The sequence below is a fragment of the Notolabrus celidotus genome, chromosome 9 (genome assembly GCF_009762535.1).
Source record: "Notolabrus celidotus isolate fNotCel1 chromosome 9, fNotCel1.pri, whole genome shotgun sequence".
NCBI lineage: Eukaryota > Metazoa > Chordata > Actinopteri > Labriformes > Labridae > Notolabrus > Notolabrus celidotus.
In genome coordinates, this window is record NC_048280.1 from 31,624,976 (window position 1) to 31,648,110 (window position 23,135).

Genomic DNA, 23,135 nt, shown 5'->3' on the forward strand with positions numbered 1-23,135 from the left:
ACTGAAAATACAACAAAAGTGAAACAAAGGAACAGAAAAATGCAACAAACAGGAAATACAGCAGCTAGAAATACTAAAAACACAAAATCAAAACAAAACAAAACAGGATGTTCACTAAAATTCATTAAAATTCATTAATGTTAGGGTTATGATTAAGGTGTTCCTTTAAAAGTCTTTTAAAACTGTCTTTACTGGGGGCTTCAATTATAGTAACTGGTAAATTATTCCACAGTGGGGTGGCTCTATACATAACAGATCTGCTCACTGCATCAGTTCTGGGTCTTCACTTAACTAAATGACCCTGAACAGCCTGCCGGGTGCTGTAATTGTGTTTGTCTCTCACATACCTTAACCAACGCTAGTTTTAGGGTGGTTAAACATTGGCATTTATGATTGAAACCTCAGACTTATTCATGTCTCTGACATTTCAGAGGCCTATTGCTGAGTTCTTAAAGGTGTAGTCCTTTAATCTATTTCACACATCATTACAATTGATGCTGTATAGCCGAGCTTTTGGTCTGTTTCATCTCAAATTCTTTCACACAAGATAACACGTGGCCTCAGAAAGACAAAGACTAATCCCCTCACTGCCCAGGCCTCACTGTATCTACTGTACATCTGTTCAGCCCTTTGATCCAAACACAGCCTTAGGTTGCAGTTCACAGGAAATAGCTACTACTTAATATCTAACACAGAATAATCATTGTCCCTCTCCTAGTATCATTTTATAGGATGTTTTGAAATGTCGATGAGATTCTCATTGGTTTATCGTTTTGTTCAGTCAATTACTCAGAGATGAAAATAGTCACCAAATAGATGCCAGATGCTTCATCCTGAGATTTAATCATAACAACAACCCCCATCAGAACTCTGGCAGCCTCCGGTGGTGCAGTGCATCTGTCCACTGTTCAATGCCACCCAGAGAATAGAAAGGAGAATCATCTAAGCCCAATTGTCACTCCAAACAAAAGACTGCAAGATTAAGATTACTACACTACATGTTGTGTCTGGTGATTGGCATGATAGTCAAACTGTCTTTACTTCTAACATCTTGTACTTTCATGTTAATGCCAAACATGCAGTAACAGTAACATCAACTCAATTTAAATTAGACCAACTTCACATTCAGTTGAAATCATTTAAGAAAAACATGATTTTGTCCTCATTATTTTAGTTTTGTTCTACAATATTAGGGCAAATGAAAAAAACCTCAGTTAATGAATATCATCAACCATGTTGCCCTCTTCCCCTCTTCCGCATGCAGCACTTGGAACAAGAGAAGCATGAGTTGCGTCGGCGTCTGGAGAGTCGAGAGGGGGAGTGGGAGGGCCGTGTGGCTGAACTGGAGACGGACGTCCAGCAGCTGCAGGACGAGCTGGAGCACCACCAGGTCCAGCTGAGAGACGCCGACAGAGACAAGACGAAGGCCATCAGCGAGCTCTCTGAACAGAATCATAGACTGCTGGAGCAACTTACTAGGGTGAGGCTGTGTTTTTGTTTGTGTATGTTAATGTATTCTAGATGTACTGCTTCAGGCAGTTCAGCCAATCTGAATGGAAGATTTAATTAGGCTGGGCTTTGAGTCATTGTGTCCCGTGATTTTGATGCTGCTCTAAATGCCCTCCCCACCAACCCTGCCATTGTGTGTGTGTGTGTGTATGTGTGTGCAAGTGTGTGTGGTGATTGTGTCTGTGTGGTATATGACCCAGCCTCAGGGCCACTCAGTCCAAATCAAGTTAGCAAGAGTGAAATAACATAAAGACGCTCAGCCCATTGAAGACTCATCAGCCCTTAAGGGGGATTTATCTCCATTCAGCTTGTTTCTATCTTTACATGATTTATGCTAACTCATCAATATTTAAGTAAAGCTTCTATATGAGTCTATAGCTGCATAATTCAGAATGACTGGACTGTACAGTAATAACATAGCACTCAGCCTACTGACAGGTATATTGAGTGTAGTAATTATGATGGACAGAGTTCAAGGATCACATAAAATACATATAGACAGCTGTTTTTTTAAATACATACATACATGTAGCAGACCTTGGGGTTGGCATGAAAGCTTGAGACTATATTATTTTGGGGGCGGGGTATGTCTGTGCCGATATGGGTGCAATAAGTTGTTGCTTGGTGAAACATGAAAGGTGAGGTACAGAGAGGAGGTGTCAGGTTGGGTTGGACTCACACTAGGCTGCTATGTAAGGACTCAGTCCTAAAACATGGGTCCCTCGCTCCCTTATTAGCTAACTAACTACAATTCTGATCCTAAAAAAGTTGTGACACTGTGTTCAATGTTCATAAGACGTTGATGGTTTGCAAACATAGACTGTATAAAATATGGACTTAGTATCTGTGACGTCACCTATCTGTTTCTGCTGTCAAGTGATTGTGACTTAAAGAGGCGGGCTTTGAGCCTCCTAGCCAACAGCTACAGTGTTCCCGCCTGTCAATCAAGTCAGCTGTGCCTCTCATTGGAAGACTGGTAATCTCAATATCTTCGAAATTGCCACATTAGAAAAAAATTCACCCCCTGTACTGTGTGTGCCGATCGAGAAATGAGCTATCCAGACTACACTTGTCTTTTGTACCGGGCTGTAAACATGTTTATTTCTGCTGTAAAGATTGGCTTTTTTGAATTGGTATGTATGTGATTTCTGATACTTCTGGAGCCAGCCTCAAGCGGATCCTCGATGAACTGTTTTTAGCACTTCAGCATTGGACTCATATTTTTAGACCGGAGGTTGCCGCTTGTTTGCACATAATTTAAACCCTTCATCTATCAAATGTTGAAACTGAAAAATGTTTTTGTTTTGGGAAAATATATACTCACTGACTCTAAGTTTGATGTCAGTGGCACATTTCAACAAGTTAGAACAAAACTAAACAGTGAAAAAGTTCTGTTACGCTAAGAAACACCAAGAGGAACATCTACCAACTAATTACATGAATTATCAACACATTAGTAACATGACTGGGTATAAAAAGGACACTCCAGAGAGGCTGAGCTTGCTAAAAGGAAAGATGGGAAGAGGTTCATCACTCTGTGGGAGACTGCGTGAGGACATAGTTCATCCATTCCTTAGTAATGTTCCTGACTGTTCCTGACCTGATCTTCAGTGCATAATATCATTAAAGGTAAAAAACAAAACCAAGATTAAAAAAGAAAAAAACTGGAGTAATCTCTGTACAAAAGGGACAAGGTGGAAAAACCATACTGTAGTGCTGTGATCTTCAGGCCCTCAGGCAGCACTGCTTTAAAAAAATACATTAATCTGCCATAGAAATCACTGAATGGGCTCAAAATCACTCCCGAAAACAATTGTCTGTGAATACAGTTTGTCCCTGCATTCACAAATGCAGGTTAAAACTGAACAATGTAATGAGGAAACTATATATATATTGTAAACATGATCCAGAAACACTAGCAAATTCTCTGGACCTGAGCCCATTTAAGATGGACTGAGGGGAAGTGTCCTGTGGTCTGATGAATCAAGATTTGACATTCATTTTGAAAATAATGGACACCACTTCCTCCAGGCATAAGGCAAGGCCAGGCAAGGCAAGTTTATTTATGAAGCACCATTCATACAAGAGTAATTCAGAGTGCTTTACAGAGTTAAAAACAAAACAAAAACCAGAACAGTAACAATCAACAAAAACATGCAGCAAACACTTGAAACATTTAAATTTTATATGCAGCCAGTTTTGTTTGAAGATGATAAGAGGAGAGGGACAACCATGCTTGTTATTAGCCTGCAGGCCAAAAGCTGGGTAGCTTGCACAACTGTGAAGGCTCCATTAATGCTGAACAATATATCCAGGTTTGGGAGCAACATATGCTGCCATCCAGAGAATGACTTTTTCAGGAAGACCTTACATATTTCAGCAACACAACGCGAAACCACATTCTGCACATTTTACAACAGCATGGCTCTGTAGTAGAAGAGTCTGGGTGCTAAACTGGCCTGTCTGCAGTCCTGACCTGTCACCTGCAACAAAACGAATATGACAAAGGAGACCCCAAACAGTTGAGCAAGTTAAATCCCATATCACTCAAGACTGTGAAAACGTTTCAACTTCAAAACTCCTGTAACTGGTCTCCTCTGAACCCAAATGTTAACATACTGCTGTTGGAAGAAGAGGTGATGTAGCACAATGGTAAAAAGGCTCCTTTCCCAATTTTTTAAAACATGTTGCTGTTGTCAAATTTAAAATGAGCATATATATTTTTCATGAAACAATTACATTTTTTAGTTTCAATATCTGATATGTTGTCTTTGTCTTTATTTTAAATTAATTATAGGGTTTAAATGAACTGCAGAACATCAAATTCTGTTTTTGAATCAACATTTTAAACGGCGTTCCAACTTTTTTGTTGTAGTATGTTCTTGTTAGTGTATGGTACACACGACAGAGGATGCTGATATGGCAGTAAACGCAGAATGATGGAGTTCAGAGCTGCAGCTGTTTAATTCCTACTAAGGAGCTCAAGACAACACCTCAGTCCTCCTTGTTGACCAATACGGAAGAATCCAAAGAATATCCAGAAATGAGAAGAGTTTGACTTTTATGGAGCTTTTATTAGGGAAAGGGGTTATTGAATAAAATAAAATAAAATAAAATAATAGGTTAACTGTGACAGCTTTGTTTGCATGTTTTTACTTTTAATTTGATTGGTAACTGTCCAGACAGACCCACTGGGAACTTGTGTAAATCTTCGGCATAAATAAGACATCTGCTTTTATCCGTATTGCCCTGGACCATTTCAGTCTGAATATTCCCCAGTCTTCTTTTGCCTTACACAATTTATTACTGTGGTTAAAATGACTGAAAAATCCTTACTCTCAATCTCTGTCCCTGCCTGTCAACAGTTAGTGAGGACTATGTACCAGCAGCTCCCTCCCTGGTAGGCATTTGTTTAATGGAAGAATTGGGGCAGCTTTATTGTTGTCCAGGAGGAAACTATATAGTTTTAGACTTATATGGCATAGACACAATTTATGATTCCATAAAAAGATTGTAATAAGGGATAGAAGGAGTAAATTATGTCATAAATCAGGAGAAGTGTGTGAGAACTAAGACCCTGCTGGGTGGAAAACTGGGGATAACGATGAAAATCTTCTTTGAGTGAAAATCAGGAGGCTTGCAAAATAAACCTCATACTGCCCCATCAATATGCTCTGTCAGTTCATACTTAATATAGCTGCAACACTTCCGCTATACTTATATTTCATAGCTGATACGTCACAGCCTATGGTCACAGCGATTAGAGCTGCACTTCGTTGTGCTGCTTGCCTCATCAGAAACAGTAAAACCCCCGTAAGACCACTGTCACAACTGAAGCTCCATAAACAGAAGCACCAGGTTGATATCAGCTTAGCCCAGCAGTTCTGTTCATGGCAGCCTGTGATTTGTGTGTTATCTCCCTGCATGGGAGAAGATATTATCTTCTACCAGGGATGAGATGGCTCTAGGAAGTTGTTGTAAAGCTTGTTGCTTTGCAGAGAAGCTCTCCGTTTCATCTTGCTTAGATTAAATCCACCTCTTGCCCCCGTCTTGCCCCAACCCCATCATCATATTGCAATAAGGACTGTTCTAATCTAAACCGGTCAGTTGCAATGGATTGAAGCAGGAGTTGGCACTTACTATAATTAAACTGCATTTAATCTGATTAAAACCTGGGTGTGGGAAATCCATACAGATATTCACTGAGTGTGGTCTACATTATGTTATGGAGGCATATATGGCTCAATGTAATTCATGAGATCTACTGATTGCATTGATCCAGATCTCATGGTTCATGGAAAAGTGCAGACAGAGGGAGTCATAGAGGGTAGTAGAGTATTTATGGTCAGCCACAGTGCTCACTCTCTCTCTCTTTTTTATCCTTCTTTCTCTGTGTTTTTTAATGTTCTTCTCTTTCCTTCTCCTCTGTCTGTGTTCATTACAAAGCAATGGGCTGTGACTAAGTAATGTTAACTGTTTACAGCTCTGAGTTGATGAAGGGAATGTGAAACTTCCCCAAGGAAACCCTGCCGTAGTGAGGTCACTGATGGCCTGCTATTTTCATCTGCTGTCCTTATTTCTCATAAAAGTTAACTCTTCACAGTAACAACCCAATTTTGATAGGTACATTGAGGTACATCTCTTTGTGGACTTCCCTGTTGAGAACCAGGCTCCTAATTAACAGAGTACCCTCATCCACAGCGAGTAGGTTTAGCACGAGCAAGAGGAACTGTCAGAACTAGCTTGTGGCTGCCATTGCTCGATAGAAAGCTGTGTATGATAATAATTATAATAATAATAATACATTTTATTCATAATTGCTTTTCAAGAACTCAAAGACACTGTACAATTTCAAAATCAATACAAGCAATGAACACAAATTAAACAGAACAAAAGAACAATACAATCACAAATTAAAAGCTAACTTTAATAATTATCAGGGTAGATTACAGAGGTAAACATACAAATGCAAACTAATTTCAAATATAAAAGGAAACATTTATTTCTATATTTATAATTGAAAACAGTAATAATGATTTGAGAATTTGTTCATTAGTGTCTGATTACATTTCAGATTTTATTTAGCTGGTCAAAAAATATTTTAAATGTTTGTATTTTTTTGTTCCTTATGCTCAAAACCTTCGAGTCACACTTACAACCAAGGCATCAGTTCTCCTCAGAGCCTTCACCTGGCTGCAGGGCGATGACCTTGAGAGGGCAGGGCACCTCACAGGAAGTGATGTAAGCCATGGAGTAAAATACAGTGCTAAGGGGATTAGGGTATTATCCTTGCTAATAGCCTAGCCATATGCATTCAGTTAGGAACCACAACAACCAGAGTCTATACTCTACTTGATTAATAACAGCAGGTTACCTTGTTATTGTGCAAAGGAGATCTAATCGTTTGTCTCTGGCTGGGTCGTCACAGATTGTTTTAGGCTGATGAAAAAACAAACTGTGACTCTTCCCGCTTCAGGTGATTATTGTACTTGTGTAAGCGATTTTTAAAAACTTGGTGGTAGAACTATGAATGAAAACCTGTGGAACCAAAGATAAAAGGTTCAGTAGTATATTGTGTAAGGCGTGTGCTTGTCTGCATGAGTGTGGAGTGTGAGAACAGCTTTCTACTCGGGCCTAATCTGATCAGAGTTTCTCTAATTACATTTACACACAGGCTTAAACACGGCTTGGAATACACTGACTCAAGCATAAGGGCGAGCTACTATATGGCCATAGTCAATTATTCTTACCTCAACCTCTCGAATGTTCTTAATTAAACATTGACAGCAGTCATGAGATTGACTTTTTCAGGACTTATGGGAAAATGCTTCCTTATTAATAAGCTAAGCATCCATGTAAACAATATGAAAAACAAAAGAAGAGGAGTGGCATCACCACACACTGCACAGAATATCATTCAATCAATATTTACGTATATTTATGTATATAGCACCAAATCACAACAAATTCTATCCTCAGACTCTTTCCAAACAGAGCAGGTCAAGAAAGTACTCTATGTTCTATTATCAACAAAGACCAAACATCAAGACAGGATAAGATCCAGTCCCCTCTTACAGACAGGATCTCATCTTAATCCACCATGAGCAGAGCACTTTGCAGCATTTAGCAAGTTACAATGGCAAGGACAAACTTCCTTTAACAGGCAGAAACCTCCAGCAGGACCAGACTCATGTTAGACACACATCTGCTGAGACCGTGCTGGAAAGAGAGATAGAGGGAGATGAAGAGAGAGATGATGGTGGTGAGACGGATAGTAGTAGTTGTAGCAGCTGGAGTCTGGCACGTCCACAGCAGCAAAGATCCAGAGGAACCTACGAGACAAGGGAGCTCTGGGACTCCAGACAGCTCTATGGTTAGTAACTTTAATGTGACATGAAGAGTTAAAGTAAGTGAGAGAGTGGGAAAGATCGGATCCCAATTTGTCAGTCTGAGCCTATATCAACATAACTAAGAGCAGGTCCAAGCCTGATCCAGCTCTAACTATAAACTTTATCTAAAAGGAATTTTCTAAGCCTACTCTTAAAAGTAGAGACTCTTTCCGGCTTCTGGACCATGACTGGTTGACGATAAAGGCTTTACCTCCCATACTATTTTTGTGGACTTTAGGTACGGCCAGCAGGCCTATATGTTGGGAACGTTGTGTTCTACAGAGGTAATACAGAGGTAATCGGGCACTATGAGCTCTTTAGCATACAAAGGTGAGGATGTAGTTTTACCCCTCCTTTTCCAACCACAAACCATCATTGAACACACTAAGGGGATCTGCCCAGCCCGCCTCTCTGATCTGAGCCAGTCTCTGGAGCACAGAGCGTCTGTCTTCCATTAACTGGAGGTGGCTGCATCTCTTGATCAGCTCTCCGACTGAGGTATTGTCACTCTGAGTATTTGTTATGCAACTATCAGAGTGTGGGGTTGCCCATCCTCCATTAGTCTAGACGAGGCTGTGTTCTGTGAATGTGACTAAGGAGACTACCAGCCACAAGTCGTAGCTCCACCAATCCCACTGCTCCCCGGTTGCTATAACAACCAGATTGACATGCAAATTGAAACTCCATGTTTTGTTACCATGGGATGTGCAAGGGTAAAGATAGCTTGATGCTAAGTTGTGCCACTGAGGATCTTTGATGAGTCTGCCATGTATCCGTTTAGATCATTCTCTCTATCCTCAGATAGTGACTGAAAGCAGAGTGTTTTTTACCCTCCCTGTTTTCAGCCTCCCCTGGACAATGAACGTTCAGCATTAGCTCACATAAGTGCCAGAGTGTAGAGAGGAACATGAGCCCTACTTCCCTGCCCTGGATTCTGTCACAGCAGTCTGATTTGCCCCTGTCTGTCGTGTCATGCTTGATCTGGGATGTGAGGAATTTATGTGCAGATTAAGTGAGTAACTGCAAATCAGCCAGTCTGCGGTCAGATGTGTGGTTTCCAACAGGATCTCAATCTGTCACTGTGATGGGGCAGTGGGTCACATTACTGCTGAAACCTGCCGCTGCACTGACCCCGATGACCGCACATCTGTTTACCACACAGGGAAAACTACATCAGCCATCACATTGAAACCACATCTGGCTGGCATAACTGGGTACACGGGCTCAAAGAATTAGCTCGTAGCAGTACAACCCAAGCAGCAACCTCCGGTCAAAAAATATAAGTCCAATGCAGAAGGGCCAAAAACTGCAGTTAATTGAGGATCGCTTGAGGCTGGCTCAGGAAGTATTGGAAATCACATACACACCAATTCAAAAAAGACGATCTTTACAGCAGAAATAAATGTTTACAGCCTGGTACAAAAGACGAGTGTAGTCTGGATAGCTGATTTCTTGATCGGCACACACTGTACAGGGGGTGAGTTTTTTTTCTCACGCAGCAACTTTGAAGATGTTTAGATAACGAGTCTTCCACTGAGAGGCACAGCTGACTTGATTGACAGGTGGGAACACTGTAGCTGTTGGCTAGGAGGCTCAAAGCCCGCCTCTTTAATTCACAATGGCTCGACAGCAGCAATATGGCTCCCGCCGCTGATGATTGGCGTCTAAACAGCGCTTCAGAAACAGATGGGTGACGTCACAGATACTACGTCCATATTTTATTCAGTCTATGGTACAGGAGGTCTGTAGGTAGGAGAAAGTTATCACACTAGTTCTTTAGAGGTACAATTTTGAAGTCTAGAGCTGCAACTAATGCAATAAAACGATTTCTGTCAATAGTTTTTACAGTTTCTTGTAAACAAGCTGTTGAATGAAAGCAAACATGAAGCATGCAGGGCATTTTAAAACAGACCCAATGGCAATAAGTAGGGAGTGCCATGGGACAACTTTTGTAACCTTGCAACAGTAGACAAGGAAACAGGGAGAGAGTGGGGAGTGACAGGGCCACAGGTTGAACTTGAATTGAGGGCTATAGCCTCTGTACAAGGGGCGCATGACTTAACCACTAGGCCATACTGGCGCCCCAGTAGACTTCATTGCATATTTAAACATATAAGTGGCATAAAAAGCTGTTTCATGAGTTTTCTACTTTTCCCCACTTTCTTCTTCTTCAAATGAAGTGTCATCGTTTTCATTCGAGTACATTTCTAATTTAAAGCTAGGATTGGTAAGCCCGGAAAACTAGCATTAATTTGAATGTAGCATTTCCTCAGAACTCCATCTAACCCCTGAGCAGAACGGCAGGGCAGCATTTGATTGGTTCCATCCATGAGGACCTCATGGCAGTGATTGGTTGTTGTTTTTCTAAGTTAACTGCGGCTTTAGATAGCAGATTTTTTTCGCTCTTTGTATGTATTGATTGCCATGGGGACATAAAGATAGTTGTACCAGTATAACAAGAAGTATATTTGAATCAGACGACCAATACCAGCTTTAAAGGTTAACAGCTTTATTTATCAGAATAAAGAATTTGACATGTGACTCTGTTTTTCCCTGTTCCTCTGCTCATGACATAGTAGAAATGGCCTTTCCTGCTGTGTGTGTCATCTGGGAACAATCTGTTACATCCTGTACCCACCTTAATCTAAAACTGAAAAAGTACATTTAGCTTTCATTCCTGTTGCTGTTTCATCTCTGGTGAAAGTTCTTTAAAATGTTGAAATTACCCTGACCTCTAATGTTACTCCTTCACAGTCCTTTCGAAGTTTACAGTTTGGGTGGTATCATCATTCTTATCATGGATTTGTTTCATTCGTTTTTCAAATGTTGTTGTTTCATTCTGAATAAATCTTGATTACATGTCACTAGAGGTCCTGGAAGTTCATACAACTCCCATCTATGAGTAGGATGCATCAAGCAGTGATACCATTTTCTTATCATTTGTTTATCTTGCCTGGCCTACAGACTTTCCATCTTCTCAGCTGAATTCAATACCCTTTTGTTCAGTGAATGACAATCCACCTAAACTTTTTAAAATGTCTATTGATGCAAAGTAATCCATCCACTATTGTTCAAAATTAGGAATGCACAATGTGCAGGAGCAGTCTTTTCCAAGATAGCATTACTCAACTCAACTCAAATTTATATACAGTATGTGGCACCTTTCATACAAACAAGCATGAAGCCCAAAGTGTTTCACTAAAGAACAGAGACAGAAAAAAACAGAGATGGGTAAAATGATTAAAAAAAAGACTATCATAAAAAGTCCTTAAAAATAAAATACAATCAGAAATTAATAAAATAAGTTAGAGTAGTAAGCAAAATTAAAAATCCATTAAAGGTAAAAAGATTAGATAAATGCAAGAAATAAATAGATAGGATAAACAAATATTGTTAAAACAATGTTTATAATAACTACACTGATAGGTTTATAGTTGATTCATTCAGTGAAATTAAAAACACTTTGAGTTTGTGTCCTGCAGAAGTATGTTGACATTCTTCGATTCTTCCGTTTTACTACAAATCTATTTTGAGCTCCAGAAAGCGACAGCTCAAGTTCAGTTGCTGTTCAGAGTGGAGCCCCTGAACATCAGAGCTGAAAGCTTTTCAAACCCTCACAGCTGCAGAGAATACGACCAGTGTTACACAAAGACAGAAGTGAACTCCTGAGGCTAATGATAGGGGAAAGCTCTTCTGTGTGTGAGCTTCTTAAGGAACAGTGTGTAGTGCCACCTGGAGGCTGACTTTTAAAACTAATACAAAGTTTGCTCAGTTGTATCAGCATCAGGTGAGAGAGACAGAAAACAATGGGATGATTTCATTGATACCTAGAGTTAAGGATTTCTTATACAGTGATACAACAGATCAGCCCCCCTTCCTTTAAGTAACCCGTATTTTTAGTCTCCTCAGAGAACCATAATGAGTGGGTCGTTTTTGGGATTTGGCTGTTTCCATGGCAGTGATGATTATACATACAGTAGCTTCCTGTGTGCAGCTCTATGCTAATGAAGCTCAGTCAGGCTCTCTCCATGGCCTGATCTCACCTGTTCAATGAGCTCAACTGATGCAGTCTGACTGCTGCTGCTGCTGGGCTGAACGGCACAAATACTGAGGCTTTTAAAACAGGCCGTGACATTTGGGAGAGATTTGGCTTTTAAAAAGAACAGCTATCAAATGCATCATTGATAGGAACAGACCACGGAGAACTGAGAGCATGATGTGTATCAGTGTGTTTGGCAGGTTTACCAATGTGCGTGTGTACCCTATGTGTGTGTGAGTAAGGGCATCATAGTTAGGGTTGCAAAATTCTGGGAATTTTCAAAGATGGAAACTTTCCATGCACATACATTTATGGGAATAAACCAGGAATGTACTAAATTGAAGGTTGGCTCTTAATAGGGAACTTAAATATAGTTGGGGGAAATATATGTTAGCATAATCCTGACTAAAACAACCAGATTTCACACAAGTACAGTTGAATATCTCTGCTATTCCTCAATCACATGCTCATAGCACACTGCTTACTGCAGGGCTATTGAGACCACGCCCCCTACATGCACTGTGCATTCATCCAACACATACACAGATGATTTCTATTTTGGATGGATGGCTGCTTTTAACAAAAAAAATATTTATGCTTGGATATGATACCTTTCCATTAAATTACCCTCAATTCCCATAAATTCCCATAATTTCCATTGAAAGTTTCCAATTTGGAATATTTCCCAAATTCCCCTGCTTAACTTCCCATGGAAATTTACCAGAAATTTTCCACCCTTTGCGACCCTAATCATAGTACCTTCATAAGGGAACACAGACTAAAGATCTGCTGTTTAATATCTCTTAGTTAACAATGTAAGATAAGATAATGATAATGATCTGTGGTTATCTCAAGATTGACATCAATAATCACCTTTTATCTTTCTTCTTTTTGCCCTCATCCAGGCTGCAGAGGTGGAGAGGCAGCTGTCCACTCAGGTCCATTCATTACGGGACGACTTCAGGGAGAAAAGTATGTCTACAAGCCAGCACATGACCAGACTTGAGACTTTACAGGCTGAGGTGAGCAGATATTAACAATTTACCATATCACATTGCTTTAAAAAAAAAGATGATTGAACTGTACTTTTTTAGAGAGAACCAGACCTGATGGCGTGAAAAGAGAAAAACAGAAAACACAGAGGATGCTTTTGATTTACTACTTTTCCCAACTCAACAAACTCTACATTTTATTGCTTTAACAGTAAAACAAGATGTAAACACACCTTACCCTACCAGTGAACATACTGTGTCCAGTGTTTGGTATTATTTTCTTTACTCTCAGTTGGTACTGGAAAATATTCCAAACATTTTGGAGAAAAATAAGGACAAATAATTTTCCCATTGACATGCAATAATCAGTTGTGGCCTCAGTGTAAGCTGATAAGTAGAAGTGACACAGGGTTCATCAAATCGCCCTTAAGATGCATCCATGCATCCCCCACTAGCATCTTTAACTTGTCCCTCCCACATGAGATGCATGGAGAGAAGCTAGGAAATGAAGAGAGGGAGAGACGGAATGAGGGAGAATATTTTAGGATGTTTGTTTTATTTAAATATTTATATTGTTTTTGACGTCCTTTCCACTGGAGCGATGTCTATCTGTGATGACGGCATCCTCTGATCAGCGGTCAGTCAGTTTAAAACAGCTCTTTGTGTCTGCATAGATTCACATTGTATTCAGTTTAATTAGATCCACACAGTAACATTTATTTCTCTGTATCCTTTTACCTTTTAACTGAAAAGGAAGAGAAATCTGCAGATCACCAGCAAAATGCATCATTATTACATTCAATTAATTGTATTTTCTATAAAGTAATTTTAATTAGAGTATTAATTATTTGTATTAAAATGTACTGATAAGCTGATTGTGAGTTCTGTATTTTATAGACTCACACACTTGTATGATGTCTCAGGAACACTAGAAATGATTTATCAGGTTTAAAGTTTCAGGGTAAAAGTTTCAGGGTACACAGAAATCATTTCAAATTTAAAAATCTGATTGTCATTAATTATCAGTTTTTTTTATAAAAAATAAAAAAAGAAACAGGAGAAAGAACTGATCAGAAAGATACATTATTTTTATTAGTAATATTAGACTATTAGACAAATTGTTTTTGTTTGATGGTGAATCTGGAAAAAAAACATTAGGTATAAAAAAAGTGTTTCTTAAAATCAAAACTCTGTTTTATTGATTTTATGACAGCTATGCTCAGCACTTTTTGCTTAAAACTCATGTCAAACATATTTTAAAATCCTATTTATCCCACACCCACTGTGTAGAAACTGATGTGATCTGTTTCAAGGCTCCCCTCAGTGTCTGTTTCAAGGTCTGTCTTCACTCTGTTAATAAACTTTTTGGAGCAGTTTCTGTAAAGTCTGCAATCCCCGCTCTCCTCTATCCTCTGTCCTCCAAGCAGCAGCGTTTAGAAGAGCTTTGGACACGCCTTGACATGGCGGGTTCAAAACTAACTCCAGTCTGACCGAGGTCTGACCGAGGTCTGAGGAAATATCATTATAGCGCTTTGAGAGTTTACAGTGAGATTAATTCTAAGGCTCTGCTGATACATAGCTTTGAACTGTTGGTGCTCACTTTTTTAATAAGTGTTTATCAGTCAAGGCACTGTGGACTTTCTTTCAAACTTTATCTTACCCATCTTTCTCTGTTGTCTTTATCTCTCTTCTCACCCATCCTTTATTCCTCTCACACTCCTTCCCTCTTGGTTGGAGCAGCAAGGGCTAGAAGTGAGTGGTAACCGAGCGCTATCTGTGGGCCACACTGCATGCTGCATGTAACGCCTTGTGTAATTACAGAAACAAGGATTGCATCAACAATAACCTCAGGATCTGCTTTTGCTCATTCATGTCCTTTAAATGGGTTAATACGAGGGGGACGTTCTCACTGGGTAGATTACTGTATCTCAAATACCTTAACATGTTACAGTTAATGTTTTGTTATATGTTAGAAACTCAGCCCCAAGTGTTTCAGATAATTGAAACCAAATATGTCTCATTTGTAATTTTTAACTGATCTATCAAACCTCATCTTTAAGGCAATCCCTGTTTCCTGAGATTTGTTTTAAAACATGCTTCGTTTTCAGAGCATGTGAATGTGTTGTGATGTCATTTGTGTTACGTACGACATCAGCCAGACATGTCATGTAAAATGAGGCTGTAAAAGCATCCCAACAGATACAATATCCCTGTAGCTTCTCTTCAAAGCCAAGCAGAAAACACCCCTGACTGCAGAGCCTGCGCTATAATTGGGAGAAAAGGCTACCGCTCTATATTTAGCTGAGTATACTGCAATGTCTCGGTGCTCCCACTTTTCCAATCTCTTGCCTTTATGTGACATGTGCTGATGACTAATGGCTTTTTGCCATCAGAAAATGCATGAGCCCCAAAATATCCAGAGCAGGGAAATGTTGATTCTCGTGTGTTTGTGGAAAAACAACTGCTCCACATGTAAGCTCCTGCTGGTGAAGTGGGTTACCAGATGTAGGTCAAAAGCAGAAAGGATAAAAATGTGCAAGATCTAATGTTTGTTTAATAAGGAAAGCTGCCGTCAGCTGTCAGCCAGCAGGGATAACAATTCAGGGGAAGTGGACTGTGTGGTGTGTCTGCAACACTAGCCTTAAATAGAAGGCTGAACAGATTCATTGTAAGGGTGAGTTAATGTCAAGCTTTGTGGAGATGCTCACATATCACCAAGACATTCCTCAAGACAAGGGTGGCAACTTACGCCTACACCGTGGCTAGGCAACAAACATTCTTAAGGCCAGTGGGAGTACTTTTTTAATCTTGTGTAAGAGCTCAGCTTGCTTCAGAGAAAGGGAAACAACAACATGTAGCTTTTAACCAGGTGCAAAGATCTCCATCCAGCTGCTACTGAGCGAGAACATTAAGCATTCTTCAGTTTCTCCAATTAACGCCTATCTTCTTCAACACAGAAACTAACAAGAGCTGTTTGACCCGTTAGATTAAGATGCTGTCAGAGAGGAAGATGGAGCTGGAACATCGGGTGCACGCCATGCTGGAGGAGAATGAACTGCTGCAGAATACGGTGGAAAATCTCAGAGAGAGGACGCTTGTGTTGGAGAGGCAGTGTCACCAGAAGGACCTACAGGTACAGACACACAGAGGAGAGCGTTTTTAATGTCAAGTCTATGAATTGCTGTTAACTACGGGTTAATGGGAGAGATTTGCTTTACAACCCCAAACCCCAAAATGTTTGGATGTTGCGTAAAATGTTCATAAAAACACATTTCATTGGTTTGCAAATCAGTCAAAGCCTATGTTTAACTGAAAATAGGGGAAAGAGAAAATATCAAATGTTGAAACTGTTTTTTGAAAAATATAAATGCTCATTTTACATTTGATGCCTGCAACATATTTCAAAACAGTTGGGACTAAAAACTGATACATGGTGTAATCCTAAAAAAACTTTTACGAGGAACATCTTGTAACTCACTATCTTAATTTGGAACAGTTAACTGGGTAGAAAAAGGACACTCCAAAGAGACTGAGTCTCTCAAAAACAAATATGGGAGGAGGTTTACCACTCTGTGAGAGACTAGAGGAGGAAACAGTTTTTAAATTCAAGAGAAGTGTTCCTCAGAGTAAAATTGCAAAGAAGTTGGGGATTTCATCATCTACAGTACATGATATTATTAAATATTCAGAGGATCTGGAGACATCTCTGTACAAAAGGGACAAGGACCAAAACTAACACTGGATTGCTGTGATCTTCAGGCTCTCAGGCAGCACTGCATTAAAAACAGACATGACTCTGTAGTTGGAATCACTGCATGGGCTCAAAATCTCTTCCAAAAACGTTGTCTGTTAATACAGTTCATCACTGCATCCACAAATGCAAGTTAAAAATATACCATGTAAAGAGGACACCATATATAAACATGATCCAGACACACTTCTGTGGATCTGAGGGGAAGTGGAAAACTGTCCTCTGGTCTGATGAATCAAAATCTGGCATTCTTTTTGGAAATCATGGACTCCGTGTCCTCCACTCTAAAGAGGAGAGGGACTGTTACTACCTGGTTCAACGCTGGTAACAAGAAGGGAGGCCACACACAGATAAAGGTTTCAAAAGTATTATTTATTTAACCTAAATAACCAAACTAATCAAATAACTCATGTGATGTATCAGTGTGAGAGTTATCAGTCATGTCTGTTATGTGTGGATGAATGAAAGCGTTGTGTGATGGTAGTGATGCATTCTCCAAACCAAACAAAGGATGAGGAAGGAGTAGCAGGCCCAGCTGAGAGAAAGTGAGAGCTAAGGCTAAGGTGATTCTTGAGCAATGTGGGACAGCAATGGGTGTTTTAACCCTTTTCTGTCCATTGTCGATCTGTGGTGGAAGGAGGAGGAGGGAGGCAGAGGACTCAAGAGGTTACAGAATACTGTGGACCAAGGCACCAAAATAAATACATAAAGAAATAAGGAAGTAGAAAAATAAAGAGGTAAATAGACAAATAGGTAAAGAAATAAAGAAATAAAGAGGAAAATAAATAAAGATAAAGTAAAGAAAAATAAATAAAAGAAAGAATAAGAGATTGAGAGCTCAGAGAGGCACGCCTTGTATGTCTTCTGAAGGCCCTGCCCAGCTGGGCAGGTAAATCAGACTACCTCTCCCAGCTCCACCAACATGCCATCTCCAGATACCTGCAAGCCTGAGGAAACACATGGAGACTGAAACACAAAAGACATGCAGGCAAAGCAGGAGGGGTCGTCCCAGGACCACCTGGCTTGTGATAACCACACATTTAAAAAGACAGCATCTCTGCTAATTTGGGGATGCAGAAGTGTCCATGGCATGGGTAGCTTACACATTTGTGAAGGCTCCATTAATGCTGAACACTATATACAGGTTTAGGAGCAACATATGCCATTTAGACAATGCCTTCTTCAGGAAGACCTTACAAATTTCAGCAAGACAACGCCAAACCACATTCTGCACGTATTACAACAGCATGACTCTGTAGTAGAAGAGTCCAGGTGCTAAACTGGCCTGCATGAAGACCTGACATTGTTTGGCTAAACTGTCTTTTAAACTGTTGCTAAAAGTAAAGCAGACGTAATGCAACACATTTGTAAACATGCCACTGTCCAAACTATTTTTAAACGTGTTGCTGGCGTCAAATTGTAAAAGGGAATATATTCTAGATGAGACAATAAACTTCCTCAGTTTTATTTTGTTAACATTTAAACACCTTTCCAACTTTTTAGAATCAGGGTTGTACAAAGACTTACTTTCATTTCACTATGCTGCTGTTGTTCCTAGAAGTAGACAGCTGATTTCTTCAAGTACATGCTGCATACTTTGCAGTGTCAAGATGACCTCTTCTGTTTCACATCAGGTACGTCAGAACCAGCTGGAGCTTCAGGAGGTTCAGATGTCCCACAGACAGTTAACAGCTCGGCTGGAGGAAATGTCCGAGGAACACAGCCTCCACAGCCTCACCCCACACCCATCCAGCCTACTGTGTGAGATAGAGCAGAGCATGGAGCAGGAGGAGCAGGAGCAAGAGAGAGAACAGGTAGTTAGCAGAGTTCAGTTAAGCGTACATCATCGTCAAATACACACCCAGCCTCTTGCTAACACTCTGTCCCCCCCTGGCTGTCTGTTTAGATGCGTCTCCAGCTCTGGGAGGCCTACTGTGAAGTTCGCTCGCTGTGCTCCCATCTCCGGGGAAATGACGTCACAGACTCAGCACTGTCAACCGACTCTTCCATGGACGAGTCCTCTGAGACGTCCTCAGCCAAGGATGTGCCTACTGGAAGCCTCCACACCAGCCTGCTCGAGCTGCGGAGGTTAACACAGAATCTGCTGGATGGCAACGAGTCTACGGTAGTTTACAACATGAAAATAGCATCTTAATACTTAGTACTCTCCTGAATACTGAATTTCAGGTCTCTTATATTTCTTAATACTTTCCCTCACTGAACTATGCCACTTCACTTTCTGGTTCCATATCTTTCCTTGTTTTAAAAAGGACAGAATAAAGACTGTCTGGTGATAACATCATTTATGCTTACAGTGAGTGCACATTGTGAAATAATCATGGCTGTGTGTTGAAAGGGCTCGAGGCGAAGTGATGAGGAGGCTCTGGAGGAGCAGGCGAGGAAGCTGGGAGAAGAGCTGAGGGAAGTCAGAGAGCTGTATGAAACCGAGCAGGACAAAACACGCAGCAATGAAGAGGAGGCCCTCCAGCTACACAATCAGGTCCTGGCTTCAGTTACACAAATGTACAAGTGCTGCTGCCACATACACACACTATGAAATAACAACACAGAACAAAACAAATGGTAGATAGAAGACTGCATAAAGAGAGAAGCAGGGAGAAAACTCCACAGTGAGGCTATGAACACACACAGGTCAGTTATCTTCCTGCTGAAGTGGGTCAACAACACAACCAACAACTTGTGATGTAAAATACTTGTAAGAGAATAAATTAAATCTTGAATTTGCATTAGTCTCATGCATATGTGTTGTTCTTTCATGTCACCTGCAGATGGCGCTGCTGTCTGTAGAAACATGCTCCCTCCGGGAGGAGAATGAACGGTTGAAGGCAATGGCTGAAATCCGGGAACCAAGCGAGCAGCTACAGAGTGCTATCAGAGACAGAGACGACGCCATATCAAAGTAAGTTCTCAAATATGTCCAAATATGAATCTGCAGTAAAATAAAATTCCTTTTTCATACGTGAGAGAGTGTAATTCTAGGATTAAGTTTGAACATCCCCCAAGTTTTGGATGATTCTGATCATTGTTTCTATTAGTAATGTTATCATTACATTGAATAAGTCAAATATTTAGATCTACACTCCTTCAACATCTGCAACTGACAGAAGGAACAAGAGAATAAAAGGTTTATAACTGAAAGCACAAGCAATGACTTAAATACATGGAACTGTCCAACATTGCAGAGGATGGCAGGTGGTCTTACTGTTGGTTTAACTTCAAATCAAAACTGTGTATTAGATGTGGTGTGACTGTTGGCTTCTCAATAACCTCCCTGATCATTTAACTACTTTTTAAAATGTGTCCTTGTTTCCTCTAAAAAACAATGAATACTGCTGTTTTCCCATATAAGTTGATTATGTGGCCATAATATATTCAGAACTGAAAAACACAAAAATAAAACAACTAGTTGAGTTAAATGAACCAGCGCTGCATGTTGGTTTATTTGTTTATTTGAGTTAGCTGTTAGCTACTACAAGCCCCAGGTTACCACTGTTTAGCTTGAAAACAAGAAGCTAGAAGAAACAGCAGGCCTCATCCAAAGGTTACACAGTTTACCCAACAACACTGCTTCTGCTCACTATCTAACAATTTACATCCCGTTTATTTGATTCCTCTGAAAACCAAAGTGTTGGCGTACATAGTTTTTTCTTGGATCTTTATTGTCCACTCATTCAATCAGTCATTATTCATATAGCTCTCTACTTTACTCACTCTACGCTTTATTGTTTACAAGGAACCAACATTGAGACATGACAAGTTCTTATCTTATTTCATCTTAATACACCATCAGCAAGGCACTTAATATTTAGCAAGTCACAGAGGCAAAGAACAAACTTCCTTTAACAGGCAGCAACCTCGAGCAAAACCAAACTCATGATGAACAGCTGTCTGCAGAGAGTGTGCAATCAATTAAAGGAGAATATTAGTATCTCTAAACTGGGCCATATTTGTGTGATCAAAGTTCTGTCAATTTAAAGTGCTTTTTTATGCCATTGACAGGCTCAGATTGTTAGTTTAAGGACTACAACATTAAAGAAAGGTCCATATTAATAAGTGTACTTTCATTCTGTCACTGGCTGGAGGCAATAGAGCCTGCTTTTTTAGCAACCTTTCCCATACCTGTCTTCATTAAATATAATAAGCAAATCATTCACAGCTCTTCTTTTGAAATATTTTACACTTCTCACCATATAAGGTCTCAGCAGATGTGTGTCTAACATGAGTCTGGTCCTGCTGGAGGTTTCTGCCTGTTAAAGGAAGATTGTCCTTGCCACTGTAACTTGCTTTAAGTCTTTTAGAATAGATTTTAAGATTATTTTATTGGTTTTTAAATCTCTTATTGGTCTTGGCCCTTCATATTCATCAGATTTGCTTTATCATATGAGCCAGTGAGAGCCCTCAGGTCTTATAGTGGACTTTTAATTGTACCAAAAGTAAGAAAAAAGATCCACGGTGAGGCAGCTTTTTATCATTACGGCCCACGCTTGTGGAACACCCTACCAGAAGATCTGAGGGCTGCCAGAGCGCTTTTAACTCAGTTTTATTCTTATAACAGTTGTATTTATTTATTTATTTATTATCTAGTTCAAATGTTAGTAATTTTTATTCTATTTTATTTTATTTTATTTTATTTTTAAGCATAGCGTCTTATTTGCTTTTAATGGTTTAATATTTTAGTGTTTTATTATCTTAGAAATGTATTTTATTTGGGTGATTTTACTTTCCTGTGTTGAGTTTTAACATCTTATTTTACTGTACATGGTGGATTAAGATGAGATCAGACTGAATCCTGTCTGTAAGATGGGACTGGATCTTATCCTGTCTTGATGTTGGGTCTTAGTTATTAATATAACATAGAGTCTAGGCCTGCTCTGTTTGGAAAGAATCTTCAGATAATGATTGTTGTGATTTGGTGCTATATAAATAAAGATTGATTGATTGATTGATATGAAGTCAAAGCAGAGTTTCTAATGGGATATGGTGTGAGTTACCATTTGTGCTGTATTTGTATCTTACAGGAAGAAAGCGGTGGAAATGGAACTGGCCAAATGTAAAATAGACATCATGTCATTGAATAGCCAGCTCCTGGACGCCATCCAGCAGAAGCTCAACCTGTCGCAGCAGCTGGAAGCTTGGCAGGTCAGTCTGGGTCAAAAGTGATTTATTAGTAAAAGCCAAACATGTTTTTTGTTGTAGTGTGGAACCACTAAGGTTAAAAAAAAGCTGCTCTTTAAATGTGGTGGATGCAGGCTTTCATTAAGGTAAAAATGGTAAGCAAGCTGTGTTAAAATGAAGAGTGTGCGAGTGAAATGACGCTAACCTCTAGGACAGTTCATTTTCCTCCCTTCCCAGTATCATGTCTTTAGTGTCAGGCTGTTTTAACCTGTCCATGCACTAAAACACTCAATTAACTTCCCAGGGTGTGTGGTCAGGTGCTCGTCTGTTAAAACGCTGTATGCATGTATCCTAACGATGCTGTGTGCGATCATGTTTGTTAGTGTGTGGTGTGTATGTGTGTGTGCGTGAATCCCTCCCCCCCCTCCCTTGTCTGTAACTAGTAGCTCTTTCCTCTCTTCTCCCTGCCCACAGTTTGCCTCCTCAGGGCTCTTTACTGTTTGGCTCTTGTGGTTTCTGATCTAGTGGCCTTTCTCAGCTTCCGTACCACCCTTTCTCCCTTGTGGTACCCCCCTCCAGCCTTAGAGGTGAGCCTGAGCTGCGCCATCTCACCCTGCACTTCTTTAGATAACTCCATGCTGAGCCATTCCATGCCACTGTAATCAACTTAAGAGAAATGCCCATAAACCTCCACAGAGAACCATCCCTCTTTCTCTCTCTCTCCACCTCCTCAGTCTCCTCTCTTCATACACCTGTCCCTCACCTCTCCTGTTCAGAATAGTGTTGTTCATCATCAAAATAACAGACTTGTTTTTGATAAACAAACATTCATTATTTATATTCTAAGAACTATCTTTTAGCCTACATCTCTTTGTTTTTTACTTGATTCAGCAGCTTGAGCTTCAGCACCCCCTGGTGGCTGATTGTGTATTACTCAAACAACAACAACAAACCTGGAAACTTCATATGTTGACTGAGTAATTCAATGTATTTGGTGCAAAGACCTGTGGTCACAAGCTCTGACTGTAAACATTATACGTGGTAAGATATTTATCTGGAAACAAAAGAAAACTAATGAACTAATGAACTAAACTAATGTTGACATTTTCTTGTGAGTGAATACTGTTACCTCCTCTGACTTCTCTAACGTGTTAAAATTAGTTAGCCTGAAGTATTACTCTTGGGCTATGGGGCACCGTTTTTTAAAGTTGTGCACACACTGAAAATTACAGCAATAATTCTCCGCATTTAGCTTCAAAACGTCATATAAACATAGTGGGGATTTTTAAAAGTCACTTTTTTATCACATTTAGAGAAAT

At 39.9% G+C, this 23,135-nt stretch overlaps 1 protein-coding gene across 2 annotated transcripts in view; it reads left to right on the plus strand.

Annotated features, from left to right (window-relative positions):
• Positions 1-23,135, plus strand: part of bicdl1 (BICD family like cargo adaptor 1) — a 29,635-nt gene that overhangs the window by 1,189 nt on the left and 5,311 nt on the right. The window contains exons 2-10 of one of the 2 annotated variants that reach the window (XM_034691149.1): positions 1,265-1,480; positions 12,843-12,959; positions 15,916-16,062; positions 18,315-18,494; positions 18,587-18,805; positions 19,037-19,180; positions 19,470-19,600; positions 21,720-21,840; positions 22,342-22,403. In XM_034691149.1, the coding sequence (XP_034547040.1) occupies positions 1,265-1,480; positions 12,843-12,959; positions 15,916-16,062; positions 18,315-18,494; positions 18,587-18,805; positions 19,037-19,180; positions 19,470-19,600; positions 21,720-21,840; positions 22,342-22,401 (1,335 nt within the window). In that variant the 3' untranslated portion in view covers positions 22,402-22,403. The remainder of the gene's footprint in view (positions 1-1,264; positions 1,481-12,842; positions 12,960-15,915; positions 16,063-18,314; positions 18,495-18,586; positions 18,806-19,036; positions 19,181-19,469; positions 19,601-21,719; positions 21,841-22,341; positions 22,404-23,135) is intronic. The other variant, XM_034691148.1, reaches the window with a different exon arrangement.